Genomic DNA, 25,879 nt, shown 5'->3' with positions numbered 1-25,879 from the left:
CCGCCTCCGGGAGGAGCCAGCGCCGGGCCCCGGGGCCGCGCCGCCGGCTCGGCGGGGCCGGCACTGAGCGGGCGGCGGGTGTCGCCGCCGCCGCCATGAAGAGCCCCCGGGAGGCCGGGGGGCCGCCGCCAGGTCAGTGCGGCCCTGCTGGGGCCGGCGGGGGGACAGCGGGGCCCGTTCCCGCGGAACGGGCCGGGGACGGGACCCGGGCAGGGGACCCGGCGGTTCCTGCCGGCCCCAGCTCCGCCCTGCCGGTTTCGGCGGCCGCGATGTGGAATTCCCGGCTCCGCGGGTACGGGGGCTGCGCCGGGGCGCGGGCAAAGCGCAGAGGGGTTCGCGGTGCGATTCGCAAGCCCGGCTCGTACCTGATCCCGGCACAGCCGACAGGCATCGCTGGAGAGCTCTGGGCGTGTTGGGAACAGGTGACTGGAAGCTGAACGGCCATGAAAAGGAGTTGTTGCTCCGTGAAACCTTCACGTAGAAAACGTGCACCTCGTGGTTAATTTGGGGACTTGGCAGAGGCCCTGTGTGTTAACAAGGGGACAAATTCATAGCGCGAAGAAAAAATGGTGACAAAACACTTAACAGAGCCTGTTTGAGTAGAACCTGGGAATTGGTTTGTTTGGGGTTTTTTGTTTGGTTTGGTTTGGTTTGTGTGTGTGTGTGTGTTTTTGTGTGTGTGTTTTGTTGTTGTTGTTGTTGTTCGGATACTTAGAAGCAAGTTGAAGCTACATTTTAATTAAAAAGTATGAATATACCGATGGGTGTGCCAGTCTTCAAAGTCATGATTAAACACGGGCACAGCTAGGAGAAAATATTTGGAAATAGTCCAGAATCTCTGCACTGGCTCATCCCTGCAGTAGGCTACAGCCTTGTTTAATATCAGATTACAAATAACATTGTCTAAAAAGTTTTATAAATAAAATTATATCAAAACTGGACCAATCCACATGATGTCAAATGTATTTTTATTCCCATCATAAACTGTAGCTGACCTTGCATTAGCAAAACTTCTCAAAGGCCTTTTCTGGATCAAAGGTTACTTACGATTATATACTTATGATTAACTCACTTTGGTCGAGGCTGAAGTAGCAGTGACAGACGCAACTCTGCACATCCTTCCAGCGGTGAGTGTGTTCCCGAAACTGAAACCACCACCTTGCCAGCTCCATAAAAATAAAAAGTGAGGCAGAGGGATGGAGCTACTTGCATTCTGGGACTTTTTAGCAGAGATTATTCTTTTTCCCTCTCCACTGAATTTTGGAGGCAGTTAATACAAAAGGACAACTGGTGCCACTTGTGAGCTTTGTGAGTTCTTGTGGCACTGAAATACATTCAGACACAAGAGAAAGGATGAATACCTGTGCCTTACCTGCTGTTATGCTTCATAGTTGAGGGCTATCAGGTACACTGCCCCGCCAAAAAGAGTGAAATGAAACTTCCAAAGGAAAAGGGGGTGGCAGTGCAGACTGATCCAGGTATGGAGCAATAAAGGAGTATGAGATTAAACCAAATGCTTAACTGTACAGAAATACTAAATGTACATTCCCCCAAGAAATAAAAAATACCTACGTGCCCATCAGATAAAGTAAAAACATGTTCCTAAGTTTCCGTGGAGGACAAGCTGACTTTTAATGGTATGGAAACACATTCCTGTATGGATTTACATCCTTTGTGTTTTACTCACACAGTTGACTGTATCCAGCTGAAAGTGCCAGTGATTCAGCAGCTGTACCACTGGGACTGTGGGCTGGCCTGCTCCAGGATGGTGCTTCAGTAAGTGGCTCTCTCAGTGAGGGAAATCCATTCCATGGGGAGGGGGAGCAGGAAGCAACATCCGGGGAGAAGAGGTGTGTTGAACAGCTGTGAGTTTAACTTTGAGGAGAGCAAGAGTTTCTGAGGTGCCCTTGGAGAGTGACTGCTGCTTGGGCAGGAGCAAGGGAAAATACAAATTGAAGTGAACTTCAGACTCCTTTGAATAATTGCCTGCTTTGACAGATGTAGAGCACCTAATCAGCTCTATGAACTTTGCAGGCCGGCATGCATAAGCTCAGAGGAAGCGTTCCCTCTTTCCCGTTGTTATTCAGAACTGATCCTTAGCACAGTGATTCACCTGATTCCTTTCTGTGTTTTCAAGTGATGGGCAGGTGTATCCCAGGTCTATCCCAGTTTATGAGTGTACTGTACCTGTACTACCTCTGTCCTGCTGAGCCCCCAACCTGTGGGATGAGTGTGTCTGTTCCAGGAGTAGTTTCAACTTCAAACTGTGTTGCCCTTCGGTGGTTCTTTTTTTGTTTAGTTTTGGTTTTACTTTTTTTGAACTAGTAGCTGTCCTGCTGAACTCCTCTTTCCTTCCACAGAGGAACATGAGCTTAGGTGCAGGAGAAATACCTATTTAGATGTCCACTTAGTAGATATGAAGCAGAAGATTTTCATTTCTCTCCATCCCTTCTGCCAAGACGTTAGTCCGTGTGCTGGTAATTTCCCATCTTGACTACTGTAACCTCTATTCCCTTTACCTCTTTGCCACTCCAGTCTGCCCAAAACTCAGCTTCCAAGATTAATCTTCTCACCCTGCTGGTCTGACCTTGTTTGCCCTGCATTCTCAATTCCAACCCTTTTTTTTTTTATTTCCATTTACTTCCATTTGTTTTCTTTCAGAACTCTGTAACTTCCTCTCCCGACCCCTTTGCAACCTGTCCCGAGCTTCCTCCTGACTTCATCTCCCCTTTTTTGCCTTTTGTGTCATCAATGCTTAAGACAAGCTTCCTTTGAATATTGAATTCCTTTATGGTTCCTCCTTTTGAAATCCATGTATTGTGTGAAGGAAGTTTTAGTCTTTTAACACTTCTTTCTGTGTTGGCTCAAATACACTTGTACATTCAGAGTGTAAACCCTTCAGGACAGAGTTCTATACCAGCTTGCCTCTGGTACAGCACCTGTACACTTCAAGTACTATAAAACAGTCAAGGTACCCACACATTTCCAATTTTAAAGTCAGCAACAAAATCCAGTTAAATACTCCCTACTCCCTTCCCTTAAATTTCTGGCTCCTTTGTGGGTTGTTTTTTTGTTTTGGTTATTTCTTAGCCAAGCCCATTGTTTCAGTTTGTGTGTGCTGTGATGTGGAGGCTTGGGCTACAGCACCCACTTTGCATCTCCTAAGATCTGTGCTTCCCTTTGCCTGCCTTTCCTAATGCCACAGGTACCTGAATCACTTGGACAACGATGAGTTTCAGAAAGCCATCCAGGAACTCCAGTTAACAAAGAGTATCTGGACCATTGACCTGGCCTACCTAATGCGGCACTTTGGTGTTAAGCATAAATTTTGCACCCAGACACTCGGAGTGGACAAGGGCTACAAAAACCAGGTCCGTATTCTCATCTGCTGGGGGAGGGCAGGCAGCTTTGAAGCCTTGAGTGTCACGCTGTGAAAGCTCTGCTGTGTTACTGACAGTCAACCACAGTCAATCTGGCCTATTGCCAGAACTGGCACAAATACATTCCAAAGGCAGTGTGATCTCACATGTTCGACTTCTTTGATTCCATTGTATGAGTTTTTAAAAAAGTTTCCAGGTAGTGTTCATGAAGGGTTCCAGCCTATTTGCCAGCCTTGGAGGCTGAAGCCCTGTATTTATCTACAGAACAGGATCAGCGTGGGCAGCAGCAGCATTACCTTCCGCACTCCCCCACTGTGCCTCAGCCCTAAGGGGCCAAGGAGGGCCTGCGGCAGATCCTGCTCAGCTTCCCCGGGGGGAAAATAGACAGGCTTGTCTCATGTAGGCAGCTGAGTGGCCACGGGATGGAACCTGCAACAGTAACTGATCAGGAGCAAATTTAAACTTGTAATTCAGAGCAGCAATCCTTGTCCTGTTAGCAGGGAACTGATATTCCAGTTTTATCACATAGCCAGATATCCAACAGGGCAGGCCCTTGCTAGCCAGAGGCTGTAAACTGTGGAATACCCAAGGTAAATATCATTCCAGTTCAGAACTTCTGTTATCTCCACAGTCATTTTACAGGAAGCACTTTGACACAGAGGAGAATCGAGTGAATCAGCTCTTTGCACAGGCTAAAGACTGCAAGGTGCTGGTAGAGAAGTGGTAAGCTTACTCTTTTCTTTCCTTTCTCCCTGGAGATTCTGTGGGTTCCAAGCTTTTCTTGGAGGCAACAAGCTAAACTGCTGAAAGACACTGAAATCAAGCCCTGAGCCCTTTTTTGTGAATTAAGAGTCTTTCTACTACATCTAGCTCAAAAAACCCCCATGCACATCAAGAGCTAATAATGAAGTTTGAGAAAAACCAGTTGTGACGCAGAAGAAATGATCTGAAAATGCTGTCAGGAGCTGACTATTTATGTTTCGAATTTGATTATCCATTACAATGAGCCAGTAGGGAGTGCCTACAGCACTCTAATTGGCCATTGTTGGAATTACAGAGAGTGCTATGTGGGCACAGAACCCACTGTTCCCAGAGCTACACAAACATTATAGATCTCTGTTCCTAGACAGACATGCAAAGTCCAAACCAGCACATGAGCTTTTGTCAAGGGATTTGGATCCAAGCTGGATTTGGATCTCTGGGGTTGAAGTGGGGTAAATGACGAAGAGTAAACAAAGAAGAGAAGATACAGGGCAGCCACTACAGCATTTGGATGCCACAGGTTTTGTCAATCTTTGTTCATGGCAAAGCCTGCAGAGTCCAATAGCAAAAAGCTGTACCTGTGATACAGAAATAACTGTGCCAGCTGTAGGTACTGCCCACCATCACACACTTCCTTGTACACCAGCCTCTTCCCAAACTTGTCACTTAGCATGTCTGGTTCTTTTTCTGCAGCACAGTAACTGTTCAAGACATCCAAAACCACCTGTCCCAGGGTCACATAGCCATTGTCCTGGTGAACGCAGTCCTGCTGCTGTGTGATCTCTGCTCAAGTCCTGTCAAATACTGCTGCTTCCTCCCCATCGGACAGAAGTGCTTCTGCAGGAGTCCTGACTACCAGGGCCATTTCATTGTGTTATGTGGCTACAACAAAGCCTCAGGGAGTATTTACTACAACAACCCTGCCTATGCTGACCGTGAGTAGCCTGTTTGGGTGGATTCTCAGCCACCACGTTCCTAACAAGTCAGTAACGCAGAGCCACAGCTGGACCTCCCCTCACAGTGCACGTGCATTTCAAGCATCACTGCCCAGGTTTTGCCACGTTAGTTACATCAGTGCTGCACTTTGTGCTGTGATTTACTCAGGCCATTCAGATATGCATTTTAGCAAATGGCTTGTTTGGCTCTCAGATGGGTTAGTGAGAGAAGCTGAACTGCCCTTGTGCAGAATACAACAGAATGGCCAGTTAGTACCTATTTTCAGGATTACTGCAGCGAGCACTTTGAAGTGAAAAGATCTACCTGGGTAAAGCTGTAGCCTAAGCTGCCAGGTCTAGTCTGTGTAGCAGTTGTTTTGTTAGTGGAGGCCGTCAGACCCAGCGTAAGAACCTTTCGCTGGCAAATCCTTCTGAACTGGTTCATAACGTTTTTTTCCTCCTTACCAGGAACATGCTGCACCAGCATCAGCAACTTCGAGGAAGCCAGGACAAGTTATGGCACTGATGAAGATATTCTGTTCATCTACACGGACAGCTGACACCCACAGTGGATACTCCTGCTCCTTCCTGCCCAGCCCGCACGGCAGCTGGCTGCTCGTCTCAGGACTCCCCTGCACACACCTCGCTCCTGAACTGCAGTGGGACCTCAAACAAGGGAGGCTTTATGGACATTAACAGGACTGTATTGCAATGCTGTCTTTATCTTTTTTTTTTTTTTTCCCCTGATGATGTATCTGATTTTGCAATGTATGTCTCTTGTGTTTGGTTTTTTTTTTTTTTTTTTTTTTTTTTTTTTTTTTTTTTTTTTTTTTTTTTTTTTTTTTTTTTTTTAAATTTTCAACATTGCACATTTCACAGCAGTTCTAGGATACAGCCTCAGAGCCTGTTCACTTTCAGCTTATTTTCAAATTAAACACATAAGAAAAAAGCACCAAATTTACGAACTTTAACATTTGGTAACACATGCATAGGTTTAGGTAAACAAAGAAAAAAAGTAGAAAATACCTGTTTCTCTCTCTGTTGAAGCATCAAGAGCAGATCTTCATCCTAAATCTAGGAATCTGAAGTTCAGCAGGGTATTACAGAAGGAAAAAATATTAACTTAAACCACCTTTAAATAACAAAAAAAATGCCTTTCTAGCTCATCAGTATTGTCTGCATTGTAGGAATGAAAAACATTTACTCAAGGAAACTTCCCATGTACCAAATTCACCTTATATACAGATTTGGCATTTTGCAACTGCATTAAAATTTGAGTTGTAGTTAGTGGCACTGTCCCCTTGCACTACAAACTCAACCTCTTTTGGCTAAATCCTCTTGGTAACTGCTTAGAGCTCCCAAAGTTTAAGTGAAGAGACTTAATTTCCACCTAGAAGTCTTTACTGCTCTCTGCAAAAAAACCTCTGAATGTTACGCCACCCACATGTGCCAGTTTCTGCAGAATCCATTCTGAACTTATTAAGCAAATACAAAAAATGATCATCCACTCTAATAGTATATATTTGGTGTGCAAAGTGTAAATCTCTGACAGCATCTACTGGGTTGTAACTAAAATGTTGAATCGTAGAGCCAAATTTTGCTATTAGTATTAGTTCAGTGACCTAAGAAGAGCTAAAAATCAATTAAGAAAAGAGGAAATACAAACATCTCTGCTACAAGAGGCAGGAACTCACATTTTTCTGGCTCTTAACACTACAACTGTATTTGGATTAAGTTGGAGTTACTATATTCAGACATTAAGTGGAATTGATTAATTACTTTGGTGAGGAGCACTCTGAAGTGTAAGAAATAGCCACTTACTTCAGCTTCATCCATCACAATTTCCTACAAGTCTCACCTTCAGTCCTGCCGACGTGGAAGTGGGAAGGAAAAATAAACACTGATGTAAAACTAGGAAGATTTTAGTTTGCACTTAAGACAGAGATCCCACACCTTGGGCATGGTTTTAGGAAAAAAACTTTTCAAGTTCTGGAACTTGAATAACAGTGAAAGGATATTATTATTTAGTGGTGGATATAATAAATAGGAATCTACTTTCAGCATGGGAAAAAACTTTCTAAGATAAACCTTTTCTCAGCTGTTGACTCACTGAAAAGTATCTATTGTGTTCACTAAGTACACTTGGTAGAGCCAAGAGTGCTTCTTTGTACAAAGGGTAAAAACAGACATATAAAATGTGAAAGCCTTTAAAAAGTTTCAAACAAAAAGTATGTGACAAGAAATTTTCAGTGTGTCACATTTTGCTTATCATTGGTGAAGCTGAAATATATTCTGGCACTGATCCTTGCAAAATGAGTAAAAGGCAGGATGTGACTGGCATAGAGCCAGTCCATTGGTGCCACCAGCAGAATCCCTCCAGGAAAAAAGTACAAAACCTATTGTAGGTAATGCCTTTCAGCTCCCCCAAAGTAGGTCACTAGAAGGCTCCTGACCTGGGAATTTTTATGTCCAGGTCCAAAATTATGATGTTTGATTTAGAGAGATTGTATTAGCTCCGTCAATAATTAACAGGTATGTAAACTACAGGCTGTTAGAGTACTTCCTTAACCCATGCATTTTCAGGTAGGTAGTTCATTCAGTACCATTGAACTGCCATAGGATTTATCTCAGAGCAGGCTTGGTTAGTTAAATAAAAACAATTGTTACAAAAGGCTTCTCATTGACATTTAGCATCTTATAGGTTCAGTTAACAAAAGTGACTCTTGAGCTTATAGATAAAACATGAAGTTGAGGGCAGGCTGAGTGTTCTGAAGTGCCCGGACAGGTGTAGCAGTACTGACTGCTATTTGGCACCCAGGCTTTAAATGCTTCAACTAAAGTGAAAGATAAACAAAGCTGCCTAAGCTAGTGCAGGAAAAAGGAGAACTCCACTCTTGCAACAGGATCTCACAAAGCTGCCTAACGGAAGACAGCTATGAGAGATGAAAACACGAGGAAGAAGCAAAAGCCAAGTGAAAAGACCGAGTATTTATATGACACAAAATCAGATGAAAAAGCAGCTCACTGCACAAACATTCAGAACATCTGCATTTTCTGAAAACTCTGTTTCCCATTGTAAGATTGTCTGTCAAAACACCCATTCTGAAAATGTTCTGTTGCTTTGTTTCCGTCAGGATGTCAATAGCAAAGGAAGGGGATTTTACATGCAGGGATTTTATACATAAATATATTTTTATTTGTAATTAAGCCATTCTCAATAAAGGTTTAAACTCACAGATAACCGTGTAACATAATGTAGCAAGTGCCTTTATTAACCAACTTCCTAGGAAAAACGATGGAAAATCTTTAGGGGATGTGTTACAGATTTAACTAGAAATGGCACAACTGAAACTGTCCTAAAATAAACAAAAATAAAGAGTTCAAATATTGATTACAGCTATAAATTCATAGTTGCAGGGCCATGAACAGTGTTCAGTCTGAGCACCTTCTGCATCATCTGAATCATACAAAGCAAAATTTCAGAACACATGTTGAGAATAGCAAATGTACCGTTATTACCTGTATTCCACAGCCCTGTGTACTCCACAAGCACTGAGTATCCTACTGGAGTGCAGCCCCAGGGAAGGAGTTTTCCTTACCCATCCTGATCCCCAGTAGCAGCTCCACGGCTTTCTGTTGACAGGGAAACTGTGCAACTGCCCCAGCCATGGCTGTGCTTTAGCCAGGGTCTCTGTTTCTGCCTCCCAAACACTGAAAGCGCCGTCTCAGAATGACTTCTGCACCTCGGAGGGGCCCATCAAAGACACCAGCCCAACTGTGCTTGTGGTGTAAAGGGAAACAGAACCCACGGGCTCTTGCTTTACAGCATCCCCAGATCTTCAGACAACTAGGACATGTCTGGGACATTCCTCAGCTCTGACAGAACTGTATCAAAGAGTTTGCAGTTAGGGAAAAAAAACAACCTTAGATGAAAAGAGTTTATTTCTCCTTTCTCCCTAGAGTACACATTTGATTACAGAGTGAAAACTAGAAAGCAGAAGTAAACAGGCACAATGCAAATATCATGTAAAAATATTTATGTCCTGTGAACTCATCATCAAACTACAACATAGTATACTGTATTGAATAAATTTCATTATCATTTTATATCAACGTGTTCCTACTGGATGTATTTCTGGTAAGGAACAAAACTTTCCATTCAATAGTGTAAATAACAAACCAAACACTCAAGAAGCCATTTTCAATTATTTTACTTAAGACTGTTTTGAATCCTATTATTTAAAGTTGGTTACAGGAAATTAAACTGACAACATTAAAAGAACAACTTGTGATCCACAGGACAGCTATCATCCAACAGTACCTTTTAATTTTCCTTGTAACATTTGAGTGTAATGAGATGCTCACTCTTTGATGATATTGGGTATAAAGTAAGGCTGAATTGCTTCAGCGAGCTTTTCTGCATACATTTCATATCTACCAGTCATCTGGAAAAGGAAAATCAAAGCTTCAGTTCTTTCAGTGAGATATGAAACTACTTCAGTCAAATATATTTATATCCACTGTTTTTTTTTCTTTTTATGACAACATAGGATTTAATTGTCCCAAACAGCAAAATCATAATTCACTCAGAATTCAAGACCTCCAGTGCCTTAGCACAAACTAACATATTTTTGATAAAAGAACTTGCATTGTGTTGCCTATAACTGTATTTCTACACAAAAAAAGATGCATATTTCCACTCTGAAAAGTCAAACTTTTAAATGTCTCTTCACAGTCTCTTCACAGCTCTCCTTCACTGACAGTCATGTCTGCTGACTAATTACTTAAGGCTCTATTTTGGTTATTCTGGATAACTGGAAGTTGAATGTCAAAGGTGGACTTCCTTGCTTATGCATCAACCATTTTTTCAGTGAGTTATGTCAGTGAAGGCAAAGGAGGGTATCTGTAATTATGGCTTCATGTCATGTCTTTGAAAAGCAATGACCCTGCTGCCAGCAGTGCATTTGTGTATGTGCCACCCACAGCATTTGGGTTGCTCTCACTTTCCCCTTTAATAATATGAAATAATATGAAATACTCTTAATGGTTTGGGTGATAAGAGCAAGTGCTGAAGGTGCTGAAATACAGCACTTGATGTAGTGTTGTCATCCTCTTCTGAAGTGCACAGACCACAGCGATTGGCTCTGGGAGGGGCCAGTTACTTCTTTACTGCCAGAGTATAAGGCAGATAATTTGTTTAACTCCTTTGCTGCTGTGAGTTTAGCAAAGACATTCTACTGAAGGTCCCTTTCAGGCATCACCGGATGCAAACCACAGATCCCAGAGCAGGTTAAATAGGCTATCAAGGGTTTTCTGCAGTGGGTAACTGATGACTTCACACTTCCTCATTCCCCTCATCAAGAACTACCTCTGTGTTGGCCACAAATGAGAGGAAAAGGAAATAGCCTTCCACTGACACATAAACAAAACCACAGCTGTGCCTTATGTGCCAAAAGACCAAAAACAGCAGTCCACACCATCAACACACAGCTGAAGTGCTGAAAGCACAAGACTCGAGGACAACAAAAAATACACAATTCTACAAAACAGCCAAAGGTCAGTGTTTTGTTTTTACTGTTTGTTTTGCCTAATCAGTGCAACTGCTGTTGTTCAGATACCCCTACTAAGGCGTTCTAAGCAATGCTCCATGTGCTTCCTGACACAGTAAATCTACTTGCAATGAGGGGCTCGGATTTCAGTGGGAAAGCAGAACTAAATCTCTGCCTGACCTAAAGAAACGGGAATCTCTCCAAACAGTTTCATTCCACTATAACAACCACACACCTACCACAGGCATCTGCCAAACAACAAATGCAGTTCTGTCCAGAAGATGACCTGAAATGACTTTTGGGGGTTTGTCCCTCTATATGGATTAGCAACAGTAGCAAGGAAATTAGGCTAAAGCTAAGAAATTATTGCATTTTCATTAAAAAGCTTATTCAGCATTTCAAATCCACAGAAAACTTGCCTTTTTACATCAAACTGAAATCAAAATATGTTAGTGCACCATACTGTAGTGCAGAGGATGCAAATAAACCAGCTCTATGAAATAAATGTCTCCTTGCAGTAACATGATATTAAAAAATTGATGCTCCCTGCAAATGATTACTTATTTTAAATACTAGGTGATCACCCAAGAACCTACATACACTGTGACAGTTGCTAGCCTGGAGTTCTTATCTACTTTGTTAGGATTTAAATCATGCTGATCTTAAGAGTAGATAGGAAACAGTTCTAGTCTCTAGCAGTACTGAGGACTAAAACAAAAGATCTGTCTCCCTATAAGAGAGCAAGATGTTTTCTTCATCATCAAAGCCTACTTCAGAAGTTAACACCCGTTTTCTCCTTTTGCTTGCCTTTTTTGTTGTTCCAACAGGGTCTTTGTAGGGCCTGTAGTAAACTTGTTCAGATTAGAAAAAGGGAACTAGAGTGTCATTTTTTGAAAACCATAAATCTGGTCGCCCCACTAAATCAGAGTATAATATTCATATATGTAGCACCCTACACAGCTTGTAGTGGCACAGCTGAAGGGTTACCAAGCTACTGTGCTGAGGCAGCACTGCTGCTGGACAAACTAAATCAAATTACACCCTCAGGAAAGATGATCCAAATCAGCTTTATCTCAGAATACAAATATTTAGTAGTAAATAAGTTTGTTAAAGCCATGTGGAGTGGCTTGCAGCCATCTTAATCTGATTTAGATAAATTCAAAAGTGTGTTAGGATACTTCAGAGATGAATGTACACAGTACACTGGTCTTTGCAGCTCCAACATAGCCACAAATTCATGGAGTTAACAGTGCAAGAAGTTTGCACTCAGAAAGTTCTCAGAAGCTTGTGGGTTTGGGTTTTCTCTAAAGTTCACTAAAACTGACAATTAAGGCCTCTAAGAATATTTAATAGTACCAGATCAGATCAGATCAAAGGCCCCCCTCAGCTCAGAGACAAATGCCTACGTACACTGCACAAGGAGAGCACAGACACTTCCCCAGCAGTCCTCAGAGCTCCTGGCAATCCACACTTGGGGTCCAGAGGCTCAGGTTTTCATTTGAAAGCTACTGGCCTAGTTTCCCTGAATTTGGCTACTCCTTTTCCATATCTATTTATGCCTTTGGCCTCCAGAACACCCTGTTAAATTAGATCAACAATTTAAGCTCTGGACTGCTACGATAAAAAAAGCACCTGCCTTTTAACTATTGTCAGATGATGGAATCATTATGAAAGCCTGTTGTCTCTAATATTATATTTTCTTTATAATCAGGCTTACCTTAAAATTCCACTTGTCACCCACTTGCCTGCAGAGGTTCAGATCCATCTCTACCACCAGCAGTCCGTCCTGAGTGCGAGACAGTCCCGGGGTCCTGCTGCCGTCGGGTGCTGCTACGTAACTGGAGCCATAGAAATGGCCCAACTCATGGTGTGCTTGAAGAAATGTATAATAAGCATGTAACACCATCTGCAAATCAGTATATAACTTCACATGCAGTGTCCCAGAAAACCTGGCTCAATTTCTTATGGTTGCTCACTCGCTATCATTTAGGCAAGGTATCATTCTGAAGAGTCACAGCACGACCCTAAAGGAACTGCACTTTTGGCCAGTAATTACTTTCATGCACTGTACACCATCAAATTAACAGAAAAAACTCACTGCACTGCCTTTTAAATAATGCATGATTATGCTTTCCCATTATTAAGTCTCTGAACTAAAGGCTTTGCTTTCATTGTTTTTTATTTAGCATTTAAATGAATTCTAATTGTCAAATCATACATTTCCCAAACAGCTGACAGAGATTCACCCAAGAGACTTTCAGTACAAGGTCAGAGGTGAAAACATTGGGATCTGAGGCACTGAAAAGATACTATTTCATATTTCGCAACTCTTGAGTTGTGCCAAAAATCAACCACATCTGTTGTACTACTAAGATACCACTGATCTTTTTCATGCAGCTGCTAAAAACACTTAGCTCCAAAACTGGCCAAAAAACAGGCTCAGGCTCAGTCTGGATGAAACCAGAAGCAGCATGGGTTGCCACAGATCAAATTCTAATGTTTCAACATAGAAGCACATACAAGCAAACCTCACGTTCTTCTTTGATCATTCTCTTTAACTTCCAGCAAATCTGGGAAAGTGGACAAAGTGACATGGCTGGAGATTCAGGCTACGGCTGTTACTGTTCACAGACTCACAAAGTGGTTCGGGTTGGAAGGGACCTTCCAACCCAAACCACTTTGTGAGCCTGTGAACACGTTGCTCAGAGCCCTGTCCAACCCTTTAAACACTTTCAGGGTTGTGGAATAACTCTTAAAAATCTTGAAACTGGAAATACAATGTCATGCATGCAGTGACAGCACAGGCTAATTTCTGGGACTTCTGTCTCCCAGTCCTTCTGCATTAACTCCAAAACTCTCAGTCCTCTGCAGGTCTACAGAAACCTTAGGTATCACCTTTTGGTGAGCACATACCACCACCATTCCTAGGAAACACTCCCTCTCCCCAGCTTACAAACAGCAGTGTTTGGTAAGGCACTGCAGCTGCACAGGAAAGACACTTGCAGGAGAGCCATCCTTTCTTCAGACTTTCCAGGTAACACTTATTAGAACCCCTGGATGCGATTTCTGAACATACCTTTCCCACCATCTCCGGATGTAAAGGCATTTTTGTAGTATTCCTGTGAAACAAGAGGAATCCATAGGTGGCAGTACAGTTCCATTTCATTCGAGACATCCCTGCTAGTCTGTCATATTCAGTTTGGAAGTTTACATAAATCTACAAAGACTTTTTTCTGGCACACTATCAGCACTGTCCAAAGGGACTCATCAGAGGGGCCTAGTTTCGGTGATGGATGGGACAGAACACAAGATCTTTTATCACTGCCTGTTGCTCGCACACTTTGGGGAACATGCCTTTGTAACCATTTCACAAGTTTAAAAAGGAGGCAAAGGAGGAGATATTTAATCAAACACATATTTTTGGATCACAAAAGAAGGCCAAACGTATTTACATAACAGCAAGAACAAGTCTGGATCTCTGTAGGGAATCTCATTAAAAAAATACAGAAGTAAGGTATTTGTACTAATCTGAAGACAAAAATGACCTTTGTGCAATACTAATTTTCACTATAGAATTTTACACTCTAGAAAGAGGTAGCATCTGCACAACAGCCACCAGCTGTGTACCACTGACTTGAGGATATATTTAATTTTCAGTCATTTTGGCTAAAAGAACACTGATTTCTCCACAGACACTCGGAGAGTTAGCAAAAGGGCGGGTGCCTATTACAAAGATTCAATTCAAGAACAGGAAGCAGCTGCAACCAAAAGGGAGGCTGCCAGCAACGAGGCAGCTCTCCATCTCTTTATCCCTGTCCACCTTCTATCACATCATAAACCCTAATACAGTAGTTAATGGTAGAGGAATCCCTGCATTCTAGTGCCGTTAGTCCATTGCCTTGAGTTAACCCCACCACCTGAACCATGACATGAAGCAATGACGATACTCACCGTGCCCACTCTGTTGATGGGACAGGTGAAGCAGTGATTTGCTATGGCAGCATTTCTGGCTTCGATCGGCCACAGCGACTCGCTGCAACATCAGAGAGGCAGCAGGAACTCACCACTTGCACACTACACACACCCTGAGCCCAATTTACATTCTGACTGTCTCTCCTGTGCATTGTCTGTCAAGCCAAAGTCAGCTCACAAGACTGAGCTTGCTGTTACAATCAGGATATCCCCAGACAGAGCCAAGCACTGTGATCATTTTCTGCAGTTATAGGTATAAACAACTCTACCTGACAAAGTGGTTAATGTGGCTTTGCCATGGAAATAAAAATCTTAAGATTTTCAAAGCAATTCAAGTGTAAAATATTTTACTTTCCAAATTATGCAGAAGATTTGCACATGTGCTGACAGTTCATTAACTTTCATAGACCAAACATCATTCTGTAAAAAACCTCTAGGGGATTCATACGAGTTGCCTCCATTTTTACCCCCAAAATGGTCCAGGAGAAGCTTTTGCAGCAGCAAATGAAAAAAAAATGTGGAATAATAATTTTAAAAAAAATTAAAGAAAAAGAAAAAAAATCCACCCAAATTTTCTACTTCTATTATTTTAACCACAGTTTTCATAGCACTTTCTAGAAAGTCATTTTCCCATTGTGGGCTGATAGAAAAGAAAGTGTGTTCAATAAAATCATAACTTTCCAGAAATTATTTATTAAACCAATCTCTAAATTTACAAAAACCAAGAACTGACACATGAAGAATAAAAAAATTCCTTCTACCAAGCCTCTACCTCTTTTCCAAAGGAAATTCCAATTGCGACAGATGTTATAAACTGAAATAGTCTTCTTTTTATTAAATAGTTTGATACACGTGGATCAGACAGGTCAATAGGAGGTCTGGAAGTACTCAGAGCTTCAAAACAAAGGTGATACAATTTGTACACTCCTGTGACAGGAGTCCAGCAGTCAGCTCTTTTAAGACAAAGGAATTCTACTGAAAAGCTCCAGCAAATTACAATTTCACGGAAAAGGAGAGACAGGAAAAAAAGGCTATATCCAAGAAGTGACCCCAGAGTCAGCTGAGAAGTGTATTTTCTTAGCCCTCTGAGCTGGTTTTAAATTTTTCTTTTAGAAAATCAAGCCAGTAGGGTGCAATTAATGTCAATCTGCAGAGGATTGATCTCAAGGGAAAGTTTACACTGGTTCAGTCTGGTTCAAGAGGCCTGATAATCACAAAACTGCCAAGAGTTTAAAAAAAAAATGTTTCTCAGAAAAAGGGTTTCTCAAATTGCAATTTGATACCATACTCCTACGTGGACAACACAAGCTGGCAAGATAAGCCTGGACATAAATGACTAATGTCTGCCACAAAGCACAAATATTACATGAATTATCTAAATAAACTCTCACTAGCTTTCAGAACACCAGCTGAATGCTGGTTAACTCTGTCTCAAAGACACAAGACCTGCAGATGTACAACAAAAGTTCTGAACCAGCATCAGTGAGTGGAAGCCCAAAACTCCAGGTGTGGAAGAATTCAGGCTCCTTTGCGAAGGCAGAACAAGGAGGCTACACCTCCTGTTCCAAGCCCTCAGCAAGGTGCTCCTGATCCCCAGTGAGGGGATCAGAGGTCAGTTAACCCAGAAAGGGAGCAATCAATCAGTTTGTGTTTTACCTGAGTGTCCCAATAGTGGCTGAAGGGTTAAAGATGATCTCTGCCCCGTTCATGCTAAACATCATCCAGTTCAGAGGGTGATGGCGCCCATAGCAAATATTCACAGCAATTGCTCCAAACTGGGTCTGAAACACTGGGTGTCCTGTATTTCCTTCCATATAGTAAGTAGACTATAAGCAAAACAAAAAAACCAACACAAAGGCAGCCTTATTTAAAGAAGTGAAAGGAAGTACCACCAACATTGCTTTGACACCTCCCAGCTTCCGATAAGCAGGTTCAAATCATTGGATCATGGGCGAGGACAACACCTGTCCTTTAGTACACAGTGCACTCCAATGGGTGTACAGCAAAAAGTGGCTCTTCGGCTGCTGAGATCAAATTCAAGCCCTTTTCTGTTTCCTCTCTCATACTACATCTAAGCACTGTGTGACTATGGTATAAACTCTTCTATCAATGCTAGAAGTTCCTACAGAAGCTTAGGGCAGATCCACAAATCACTAAGCTTTAGGCACCTCTCTCAGTACTTTCACCATATGAGAAAATTTTCCTTCACAATGCTTTTATTTGAATCCTGCTAATTGAATATATTTCCATTTTTTCTTCTATTCTCATTACAATAGGAGAAGAAAAACAAGAATGCTGTTGCTTTGGGGAATTCATCAGTTTTTATTTCTCTATTCCTCACCAGAGGTCACAATCATCTCCACAGCAACAAACTGTGATGGCTCAAGAAGGATTGATTTTTGTTTATGTGCCCTCCCACACATGGCTGAATAAGCCACAGTCCAATCTCTGCCTTTCCATTTAGTTCTCACTGAATCAATGGGCATGACTTGAACAGGGCTCCTTTCCCCATCTGCTCTACAGAGACAATCCACAAGAAATGATTTCAAACTCAACATTTCCTTGAGGTTTTACATTGTTGATAAAGAAAACAACATTAAAGTAGCACAGATGAACATAATCCTTTCCTGTAGCCTGGGTGGTTTCTAAAGTTGCTCTATCAGAACTGCTCAGCTCAGAAGAATGGACTTCATGCTCTGCTAACAAAACTAGCTAAAGACAGTGCTGTTTTGGGCAAAAAATACCTCATTCTATAACAAGGTAGATACAAGAAGAAATGTCCAATCATTATACTACACCTGAGAGCTATAAACAGATTGTTCTGTAGTAATTCTGGCATTTAGGATTCTAAGAAATAACTTCTTTTAGCAACTAAGCAAAACGCTTACTGAAACTCTTATTTATACTTGACATGAAAAAGTAAAAGTATTTTCTTTTTTTAAGTGCCTTTTATTACAGTTTCATAGCTGGAAAAAGTTTCTTGGAATCTGTTGATGCTCCACCAAACAGTCTGGAAAACTGAAATACATCATATATTAGGACAAGTACCAGGAATTTATTTTTCTGGTGGATTACATAAGGAACAAATAAAAAATGTGGAAAGTAACTAATGGGTTTGTGAGTTACTATTTTGAGTTACTAAAGGACAGACCTGATAAAATAATATTAAGTATCAAAAAATGGTTAAAAATAGAAGGTAGCACTGGTGACTAACAGACCTGTGCCAGAAACTCGTTGTGTAGAACCCTTAACAGCCTCCTCTGAAGAAACACAAACCAGCCTGATCAGGCCTGGGATCCCAGGTCAGAACTTCCAGAGGTCCTTGAACATGAATTTTCAAGACCCAAAAGCAGTTTTTAAATTAATTAAAAAGCAGTTTAGGTTCTGAAGCCTCAGACTGGTGACTGGTGCATTCAGACAGGGAAAAAAACAACTGCAGGTATAGAACAGCACCCCGTGCTCTGAAGAAATGCCTCTGTTAATTACTCACTTTAGCTGACAAGGAGAGATTTAGTCAGGTAAGACAATGTATTTTTAGACTTTGGTTAATTTTTAATCCTGATCCTTCTACTTGTGATAATTCTATGGATGGATAAACACATTTCAGATCTACCAGTTTGCTTCTGACATTGCCTTTACTGCCAGTTCAGTTGAAGCTGATTCTTAAGGGTGGCCTAAAACCTTCTGAGGGGGCTTCAGTGGCAGCAACGTGATCAGTAAACAGAAGATGCCACAAACCAGCTATTCAGTCAGAAGTGTAATGAATTAAAGGACTCTGCTCAAAGAAATACAAGCAAAAGAACTGTCATTTCCAAGACAACCTCACAGACAAACACAGAAAGATTGTAATGTTCACACTTGGCCCATGGAACAACTGCCCTGCAAACTGAAACAAGTTCAACATGCACACATGAAAACCCTACCCAAGCCAATTATGCACAACAAACATAACACAGCTGGGAATTAAATGATTCTTTTTAAAGATTCTCGATACTTCTGTAGTTTCCACCAGGCCAAGGAAGACTGCATGACAAACATCATTTGTCTTTTAAGACTCATCACTCTCACAGCAATTATTAATTCTTGAGAAATTAACTTAGTATAATTTCATCTGAGGAAAACTGATTTGACAGTAAGTGAACCGCATTTTCTAGAAACACATTCCATTTCCTGCCAGGACGACTCTGACACAGCACACGCTGGCACAAAGAGCTGCAAGGCAAGACCTGATAGTCACAGTACTGCATCTTACCTCGTTGAAATCTCCCACCCTCGGAATGTGATTTTTCCTACTTTTGCCAAGGACAGCCCCAGAGTTAGAAATGACCACTGCGGTATTCCACAGAATTCCACCGTGTATTTCATCTCGCTCCAGGATGGGAGATATCACGACCATGTTGTGTTTCTTTGCCAGCTGTACAAATGAACATGATTTAACACAATTAAACACAAACCTGCGGTACCCCCGGAACGACAGACACCACAGCTCGCTGAAAACAGTTATTTCATTTTAAAAAAAAAGTAAAATAGCATCACGTGTAGTATAGGTGTTAAGTGACACAGGCATGAGTGAGAAATACTTCTGCCAGTTTACTAGTACATTCTCCTTTCCTTCAAATCACTTCTTTTATTTCTCCAAGCTTCCAGAGTGTCATTAATTCCACGGTGAGAAGCAACATGTTCTTGCCCTAGATCAGACTAGAGATATTATGCTGGCCACAAAAGCTTAACAGCTCACTGCATATCTGGGAAAATCTGACACCAAGACAGTCTTTTGTTGTTTCAATCACTTGTAAATGAAAATAATTAAAAATTCTTTTTTAAAAAAAGCTGTCAGAAAACAAAAATAAACACTGCCACCCTTCTAATCAACAGTCTCTGGAGAAAGAAGAGCCAGACAATAACAAATCTCTTTGGGTCCATAAAAAGTCCCCTACATTTGTGTCATTCCAGAGGGAGATGCAAACAGTTGTGTTCCCTGTTCAGAAAAGGCTGCTCTTCTCCTCTCACTTTCATGCAAACATTGTTTAATGCTCAGCTGTTCTAGGCAAGAAACACTGTTGAAATAGAAATTAAAAATATTTGTACGAAGAGACATTCCTCCCTTGTAAAACTCAGGAATAGTTAAATGGGCAGTTTCATTTGATTTTCATGGTAAAAGGTAAAGTCTTTAAATGCAAACTAGTTTAAAAAATAAATATTGAGCATAGCTGTTGTCCATTTCTACTTCAACTTGCTATGGTTATATCTGTCAGGCAAGTTGAAAATTTATCTTTTATTCTTTCAGTTTTCTCAGTGATACCAGAACAGTTCACAAAGAAGAAATCCATGCTAATTAGTGCCAGTTACAGGTTGGGATGGAGGATGGATGTGGGTTTGGGGTTTTCTGCTTGGTTGGGTTTTTTACCTCTTGACAGAATTTTGTTGTTGGCCCCTCCTCTGCTGACTCAGCAAATTCAGTCCAAGGCAGTTTCTCTCTTGTACAAAACGCAAAGGGCATGGCTGGAAAACACCAAAGCAAGAAAAAATTCACAAGAATGCTCGTGTCACTCAAGAAATACATACTATTTGCATGAACACAAATAAAAAAATTAAACAAGAATGATTCAACTGCTTTTCTGGCCTTAAGACAGAGGTATTTGAAAATATTTTAAGCAAGGGAAAGGAGATTTGAGCCCACAGAGGGCAAAGCAGAAGAGAATGAATGCACTAAGTGAAGTCTCAGCAGGGGTAAAAACACAAAAGACACCCCAGCCACTCATGTACACTGTCTGTACCTGTTTTCACAAACATTTAATGGGACTTCTTTTTGGGGTTTGCTTCTGTTAAGCCTCAAACACCACATGTTACTTAAAACCAGATTTTTAAATTTTTAAATTTTAGTGCCTGTCTAGAAAAAAAGCTAAAGTTTTAGGAGAAAAAAAAATGAGGAAAGAATCTTGAAGGGTGCCAAGAAGGAGCCTCAAATATCACCACTGCAGATTATGCCAGTCTTCAGTGTAGCAGACCTCACATACATCTTCCATACACTTCTCCCAACTAAGGCTCTTTGGTTTTTATTTTAGGAAGTAAATCAGTAAAGTCAGTTGTTATATCTTGGAAGACTTCTGCTGGTTACTTACAAGACACATTTCTAGTAGGGGACACCTGTTAAAATAGAAGGAACTTGACACCTGACAACCTAGAAGGAATCAAGGAAAATACTCACTCCAAGCCTCCTGGAAACACACAATGTTGACCCCACACATTGCAGCTACTCCCACAATCTCCTCAATTCGTCTGTGCAGAGCAGCCACCTGATTGTGAGAAATGCCACACTATAAAAAAACCTGCATGTTCTAACTCACTTCTCTGTTAACAGCCTGGTTTTACAACCTTTGTTCACATTGAGTTTATCTTGCTCTATACTTAGTGCCACTGCTTTCAGAGGGAGTAACTCAACAAGTTATCATTCCTGAATACTGATAATAGAGTCAGATATAGATTTGTAAAAGCATTTAGATGCTGAAAATAGAGAAGGCATTCCAAAGGGATTCTAATTCCAAGGTTGCAACACTTATATATATGGCAACTCGTTGCTGACTGGCTGCAAAAAGCTGAAAGTCTTAACAGAATCAGCAAATTTTATAATTTTGCTGCTTACTGTGAACAACCTACAGAACAACACTAAATAAATGCAAATTTGAAGTCAAGTACTCAGAATCTTAAAATAGGAGGCAAGGACAGTCTATTTCCTTGTTTATCTCCAAATCCTGCTTGTACATATGGATCATGGACACTCTCTAGAAGTTTTTAACTTCAAACTATTTTCTAAAATCCTCTGTCCTAAGAGCTAAGTAATTATTACCAACAAAAAACATCAAAGCATTTATTAAGTAGCTTTCTAGAGTATTCTACTTAAAGATAAGCACAGGTATAGCACTTTGCATTGCTACTTCCAGGTGTCAATTAAAAAAAAAGGACTCAAGACAAGACTGCAGTGACCTATGAACTCAATGATTGTATATTTACAGAAACAGTTAACTAGTTATTTATAAGGTAAAATCATTAATATAACTGGTACTTTCTTGAACAGCTGCTATTCAGAATCCACAAACTTGATCCATTTACTGAATTAATGACTTGCATTTGTGACATGTAAATCTTTCCAAAACAAATCACTTCAGAAATGTTCTGTCCTGTCATGTACAAAACTAGTGCTCCAGGAGATTTTATAAATATGGTATTTGCTTTCCCTTTTTTTAAAGCTACTCTTAAGAGGCTATTTCTATACATATGTGTCACCCTAACACTTTTGTGTCCAAGATGTTGAGAGGTGATGGCCACAGAATCATTAAAGTTGGAAAAGACCTCTAAGATCATCAAGTCCAACCATTAACCCAGCACTGCTAAGTCACCACTAAACCATGTTATCTTGTAATAAGATTTCACTGACTGCTGTACAAAGAATAATGAACATGGCTTTATTAATCCGTGTTTACTCTAATGGATTTTCCCATAATGGAACATTTCTCAATTAAAACGAGAACTGCACCTGTGGTTTCCACCGGCTGCCATCCCTTTTGATTTTGTGGAAATGATTTTATGTTTCATTTTAGAGGCAAAGGATTTTCATGTACAAAATGGGCTACTAAATATTGAGCTTTGGAAAAACTGCAAGCAGGCTGGGCCTTCACTAGGCAAACAGAAGAGATGTTTCTGAGAAACAATAAAACAGAACGTGCCATCCAAATCTCTTACGGGATCCTACACTGCAGTAATGATGTGTCCTACCCTGCCAAACAATCATCAGATATTTCACGGTGCAGCTTCTAAGTCAGCAACTGAACCGTGTTATTTCTCAATCCAGCAGAACAGGAGTTACAAACAGCCCCACTCCCAGCTTGTGTACCTGGACTGCCACTGGTGTGTCTGTGGGAAGAGGAATTTTATTCTGTACCAATCCCACTCGAACGATACGTGGCCTTCTCAACTGCTCCGGAGCAGCGTCAAATCCATAGCCCTGCAGCTCAAAATCTCCTTCCTGAGCTGCTGACCATGCAGCACTTGGCAAATTAAGTTTTCTGGATTGAACAGGAAACAAAAGACATTTCAGGATGATATGTTCTCCTTTTCTGCTCTGAGTTCAGTGGACCCAGGGGATCACAAACACTGTCTAACCTGCAGACACCCAAGTCCCCATGCCCCAGTGAGCATCTATCAGCCAAGGGACAGCGGGGCAGAGGTCAGGCCATGTGCAGGTCTCACCCGTCACCTCCACGGCACCAACTTTCCAGTGTTCCCCTCTTGTCGCTTCCAGACACTTAACGCCTTGCTGCAGAGATTAAGGAGCCCGTACGTACAAACCTCCACCTGCTGGCTGGATTATAAGCACTTCCCCTCAATGTATTTGTACTCATGTTTGACCCCTACTTTCCCGGCTCCCTCACCCTGCCGCCACGGCCTCCCCAGTCCCCCCTCACACCTTTCATCCCCGTCAGCCACCTCCTCACGCCTGGATCACCTCCAAATTGCCCCAGAGCACCACAAACCCTACTCTTCCTTCTCCCCTCAGCCCAGCCCTGTGTCCTGCACACCCGCCCTCACACCGACCCCTTCCCCGGGAAGCGACGGGAGAGCGGGCGGGTCAGGACAACGACCCGCGGTGGGGGCGAGCCCGTCCTGGCAGCGCAGCGCACCTGGCCTCGCCCCCGTAAAGGATCCGCTTCACCTCGGCGAGGTCCCCGGGCGGGATGTGCCGCTCCAGGCAGGACTCCAGCGACTCCAGGGACGCGGCCATGGCGGAGCGCGGGGACTCGCTGCCCCTCGGCCCCCGCTGCCCCTCAGGAGCGCGCCCACCCCCCGGACTTCGCCCCGGGCGGCCCCGCCGGGACACGCCCCGTTCCCCTCACGGGCCGCGGCGGGCGCGGCTGTTCGGGGTTATTTGACCCGTCGGCACCAAGCGTGGCCAAAAATGCGACGTTCCCACCCCGAAGGGGAAGGGAGAGCCCGGGATTCGTAAACGCCCGTGGTCCAAATGAGTGACAAAAGCATGAGGGTCCACAAAAAAAAACTCAGAAAGGGTTATTAGTAAATGGCACGGTTGGAGTGGAAATTGGTAGTTCGTGGAAATGAGTCCCTGCCACAGCCTTATAACCACACAGCAGTGGGGTTTGGATAAAGGGATAAGATGGAAGAGAGAAAGAAAGAAATTAATTAAAGAGGGAGAGAGAAGAAAAAGAAAGGTGAGAGAGAGAAAGGGAGAAAGAGAGAAAGGGAAAAAGAAAAATTGAGAGGAAGAGAGAGGAAGGAAGGAAGGCCAGTCGTTCCAGGCAACGCAATGTCCGGGGTCCTGCCCCTTTGGCCGTTCCTGGTACTTCCAGGAGGTTTTTACAATGATACCATTCCAACAGAAAAGCTTGGAAATAGGAGGTCATAAAATGGCAATGGTTTTCACGAATATTTGCGTGTCCATCTCAGTTGCAGTAAGGCTGACCAGGAGCCAGTAATAAATAACTTTAACATGGATTTGAGGCTCAGTATGATTGGAAATCCATCTCAAAACCAGAGTTAATGTCAGACAAAGCATTGAATCAATTAAGACCTTGATCTGGGACAAAAATAAAAGTGCATCCAATAAAGAAGATTCCCTTCAGCAGGTACCAAGTGGACACCCAGTTTAAACCAGTTATTCCCACTGAACCACTGGCTGTGCCTTCTGCTTCAAAACACACGGAAATTCACAACATAGCAACTGCTTTTCTCATTCAAGTGAAGCATGAAGTCCAGGGATGGCTCCATGTCTAAATATATCCCACCGAGTTTAAGCACTACTTTATGTATCTGCTGGAAGATGCAACAACGTTCAGCACTTAGCATTTGCAGTTGTTAGGTATTTTGAGTTAAATATTAAGCCTTTTAGACTAAATAAAAAAAGAATGTCAGGGAGAGAGTGTCTAATATTTAACTTTAAGCAGAAATTGTCCAGGGGTAATCTGGTTTCACCGAGGCATTTGGAGAGCTGTGATTCCTTCTCTCTAATTCACCCTTTTTAGCCCCAAAAGTTGCTGTGATGCTCTGCCTGCCAAGTGCACCGGGGCAGAAGTGCTGCTCTGGGGCTTTGTTAGGAGCAGGAGCTCTTTGGAATAACTCCTAAAGGGCATGCTAATTCCTTTAAACAGAAAATATCTCACCCCTTTACTCTGTGGGGGCCTTTTCAAGATAAGCTAAACATACAAATGATAGTATGTTATAAAGCAAAAAATGTTGAATAATAAGTACTAAAAGCCCCCCATCATTTGATAGGAAGGAACTCTTTAGTCTGAGTAGCTACTACATTGTCTATTTGCCCTGTGCTCAGCAGTGTAGCATCTACTTTTTCATGACCAAGGGCCTAAAAACCTGTTCTTAGGGATTATTTTTCTTTCCCAAACCTATTTCTGCAGGGCAATAGTAAGAAGTGACTGATACACACATGGTACTTTTCATCTGATGATCCTAATTTGCTGTAATGGCCAATTTGAAAGGTACCTATCAGTAGCATTTTGTTTCGTTCATGGCTGGTAGATCTTTAAACATTGCAGAAGGGAAGATCAATGCAGAAATCAGCTGACAATACAGGAGGGAAATGAGAAGGCCAAGTAAGTTCATTTCCATATCAGCATACCCAGGATGTCAACAGATAAAACATTTCTGGAAGATTCACAGAAACAAACAGAAGGGCCTGGGTTTCTCCGGGAACTGTTAAATTTCTTTTCTGCCTGGACTGCAAATTAAAGGGAAAAACAGCAGGTCTATTTTGCATCCAGCTCCTGAAGAAGGTCACATAACTGAACTTTTCTCTTCAAGCTTCTATTCTTAGTGTGAACTTTCACTGACTTCTCTATTGGTGCCTTGTTTATTTGTAATTTAGTAAATTGTACTACATGTAGGAAATGGACTTCATGGCAATAAAACCGAAGCCCCTGAAAAAAATACTCAGGAACGGTAGAGACCTGAAAAAACAGAACATTTCCTGTGCACCATATCAACCATCCTGCAACAGCGCAGCGAGGTCCAGACTGCATGGATAGGAAATGACAAGCCTAGAATTACTAATAATGATGAAAGGAGACCAGGCTATTCCATAGGGACTACGTGTATATAAAGGTATAACTCCAGCCAACACAATAAACCTTCAAAGCACAAAATGTTAATGCTGAGCAGGAAAGTAACCTAATAAAGGAAGATGCCTTCCATATCCCAGACAAAGCATATTAGAGGGCTTGGATTTAAGTCTGAGTGTTCCACCTCAGTCACTGCA

The 25,879-nt window shown here is 42.0% G+C and overlaps 2 protein-coding genes across 5 annotated transcripts; one reads left to right on the top strand and one right to left on the bottom strand.

The window, feature by feature from the left end:
• Positions 1 to 41: 41 nt before the first annotated feature.
• On the top strand, positions 42 to 5,870 carry GUCD1 (guanylyl cyclase domain containing 1). Of its 2 annotated transcripts, XM_027892050.1 has the most exons (6): positions 42 to 132; positions 1,692 to 1,776; positions 3,206 to 3,371; positions 4,012 to 4,103; positions 4,836 to 5,077; positions 5,546 to 5,870. In XM_027892050.1, the coding sequence occupies exons 1-6, from the start codon at positions 96 to 98 to the stop codon at positions 5,635 to 5,637; spliced, it is 714 nt and encodes a 237-aa protein (XP_027747851.1). In that variant the 5' UTR covers positions 42 to 95; the 3' UTR covers positions 5,638 to 5,870. The 2 variants fall into 2 exon arrangements, with proteins under 2 accessions (XP_027747851.1, XP_027747850.1); XM_027892049.1 differs by lacking the exon at positions 42 to 132 and having other exon boundaries at positions 1,514 to 1,776.
• Positions 5,871 to 9,097: 3,227 nt separating this feature from the next.
• On the bottom strand, positions 9,098 to 23,436 carry UPB1 (beta-ureidopropionase 1). Of its 3 annotated transcripts, XM_027892073.1 has the most exons (10): positions 23,277 to 23,436; positions 22,490 to 22,661; positions 20,807 to 20,894; positions 20,006 to 20,100; positions 18,851 to 19,012; positions 16,255 to 16,424; positions 14,578 to 14,659; positions 13,703 to 13,745; positions 12,344 to 12,498; positions 9,098 to 9,522 (listed from the first exon to the last, which is right to left on the bottom strand). In XM_027892073.1, exons 1-10 carry the CDS (start codon positions 23,375 to 23,377, stop codon positions 9,439 to 9,441), a joined length of 1,152 nt encoding a protein of 383 aa, XP_027747874.1. In that variant the 5' UTR covers positions 23,378 to 23,436; the 3' UTR covers positions 9,098 to 9,438. The 3 variants fall into 3 exon arrangements, with proteins under 3 accessions (XP_027747874.1, XP_027747875.1, XP_027747876.1); XM_027892074.1 differs by lacking the exon at positions 18,851 to 19,012; XM_027892075.1 differs by lacking the exon at positions 14,578 to 14,659 and having other exon boundaries at positions 9,426 to 9,522; positions 12,344 to 12,464.
• Positions 23,437 to 25,879: the final 2,443 nt, after the last annotated feature.

The sequence above is a fragment of the Empidonax traillii genome, unplaced genomic scaffold, assembly GCF_003031625.1.
Source record: "Empidonax traillii isolate 1590-97213 ecotype Southwest subspecies unplaced genomic scaffold, ASM303162v1 scaffold338:size1951571, whole genome shotgun sequence".
Classification (NCBI taxonomy): Eukaryota; Metazoa; Chordata; class Aves; order Passeriformes; family Tyrannidae; genus Empidonax; species Empidonax traillii.
The sequence above is the reverse complement of the archived record's forward strand: the minus strand, read 5'-3'. Positions and strand labels throughout refer to the sequence as shown.

Excerpts from the sequence above, each read along its gene's own strand:
- GUCD1 (XM_027892049.1), top strand. The coding sequence starts at position 1,640 with ATGGAAACACATTCCTGTATGGATTTACATCCTTTGTGTTTTACTCAC. Across the intron at positions 1,777-3,205 it reads TGCTCCAGGATGGTGCTTCA|GTACCTGAATCACTTGGACA; the intron begins GTAAGTGGCTCT and ends CTAATGCCACAG. Across the intron at positions 5,078-5,545 it reads CAACCCTGCCTATGCTGACC|GAACATGCTGCACCAGCATC; the intron begins GTGAGTAGCCTG and ends CCTCCTTACCAG.
- UPB1 (XM_027892073.1), bottom strand. The coding sequence starts at position 23,377 with ATGGCCGCGTCCCTGGAGTCGCTGGAGTCCTGCCTGGAGCGGCACATC. Across the intron at positions 19,013-20,005 it reads CAACAAAATTCTGTCAAGAG|CTGGCAAAGAAACACAACAT; the intron begins GTAAAAAACCCA and ends TCATTTGTACAG. Across the intron at positions 9,523-12,343 it reads GTGACAAGTGGAATTTTAAG|ATGACTGGTAGATATGAAAT; the intron begins GTAAGCCTGATT and ends TTCCTTTTCCAG.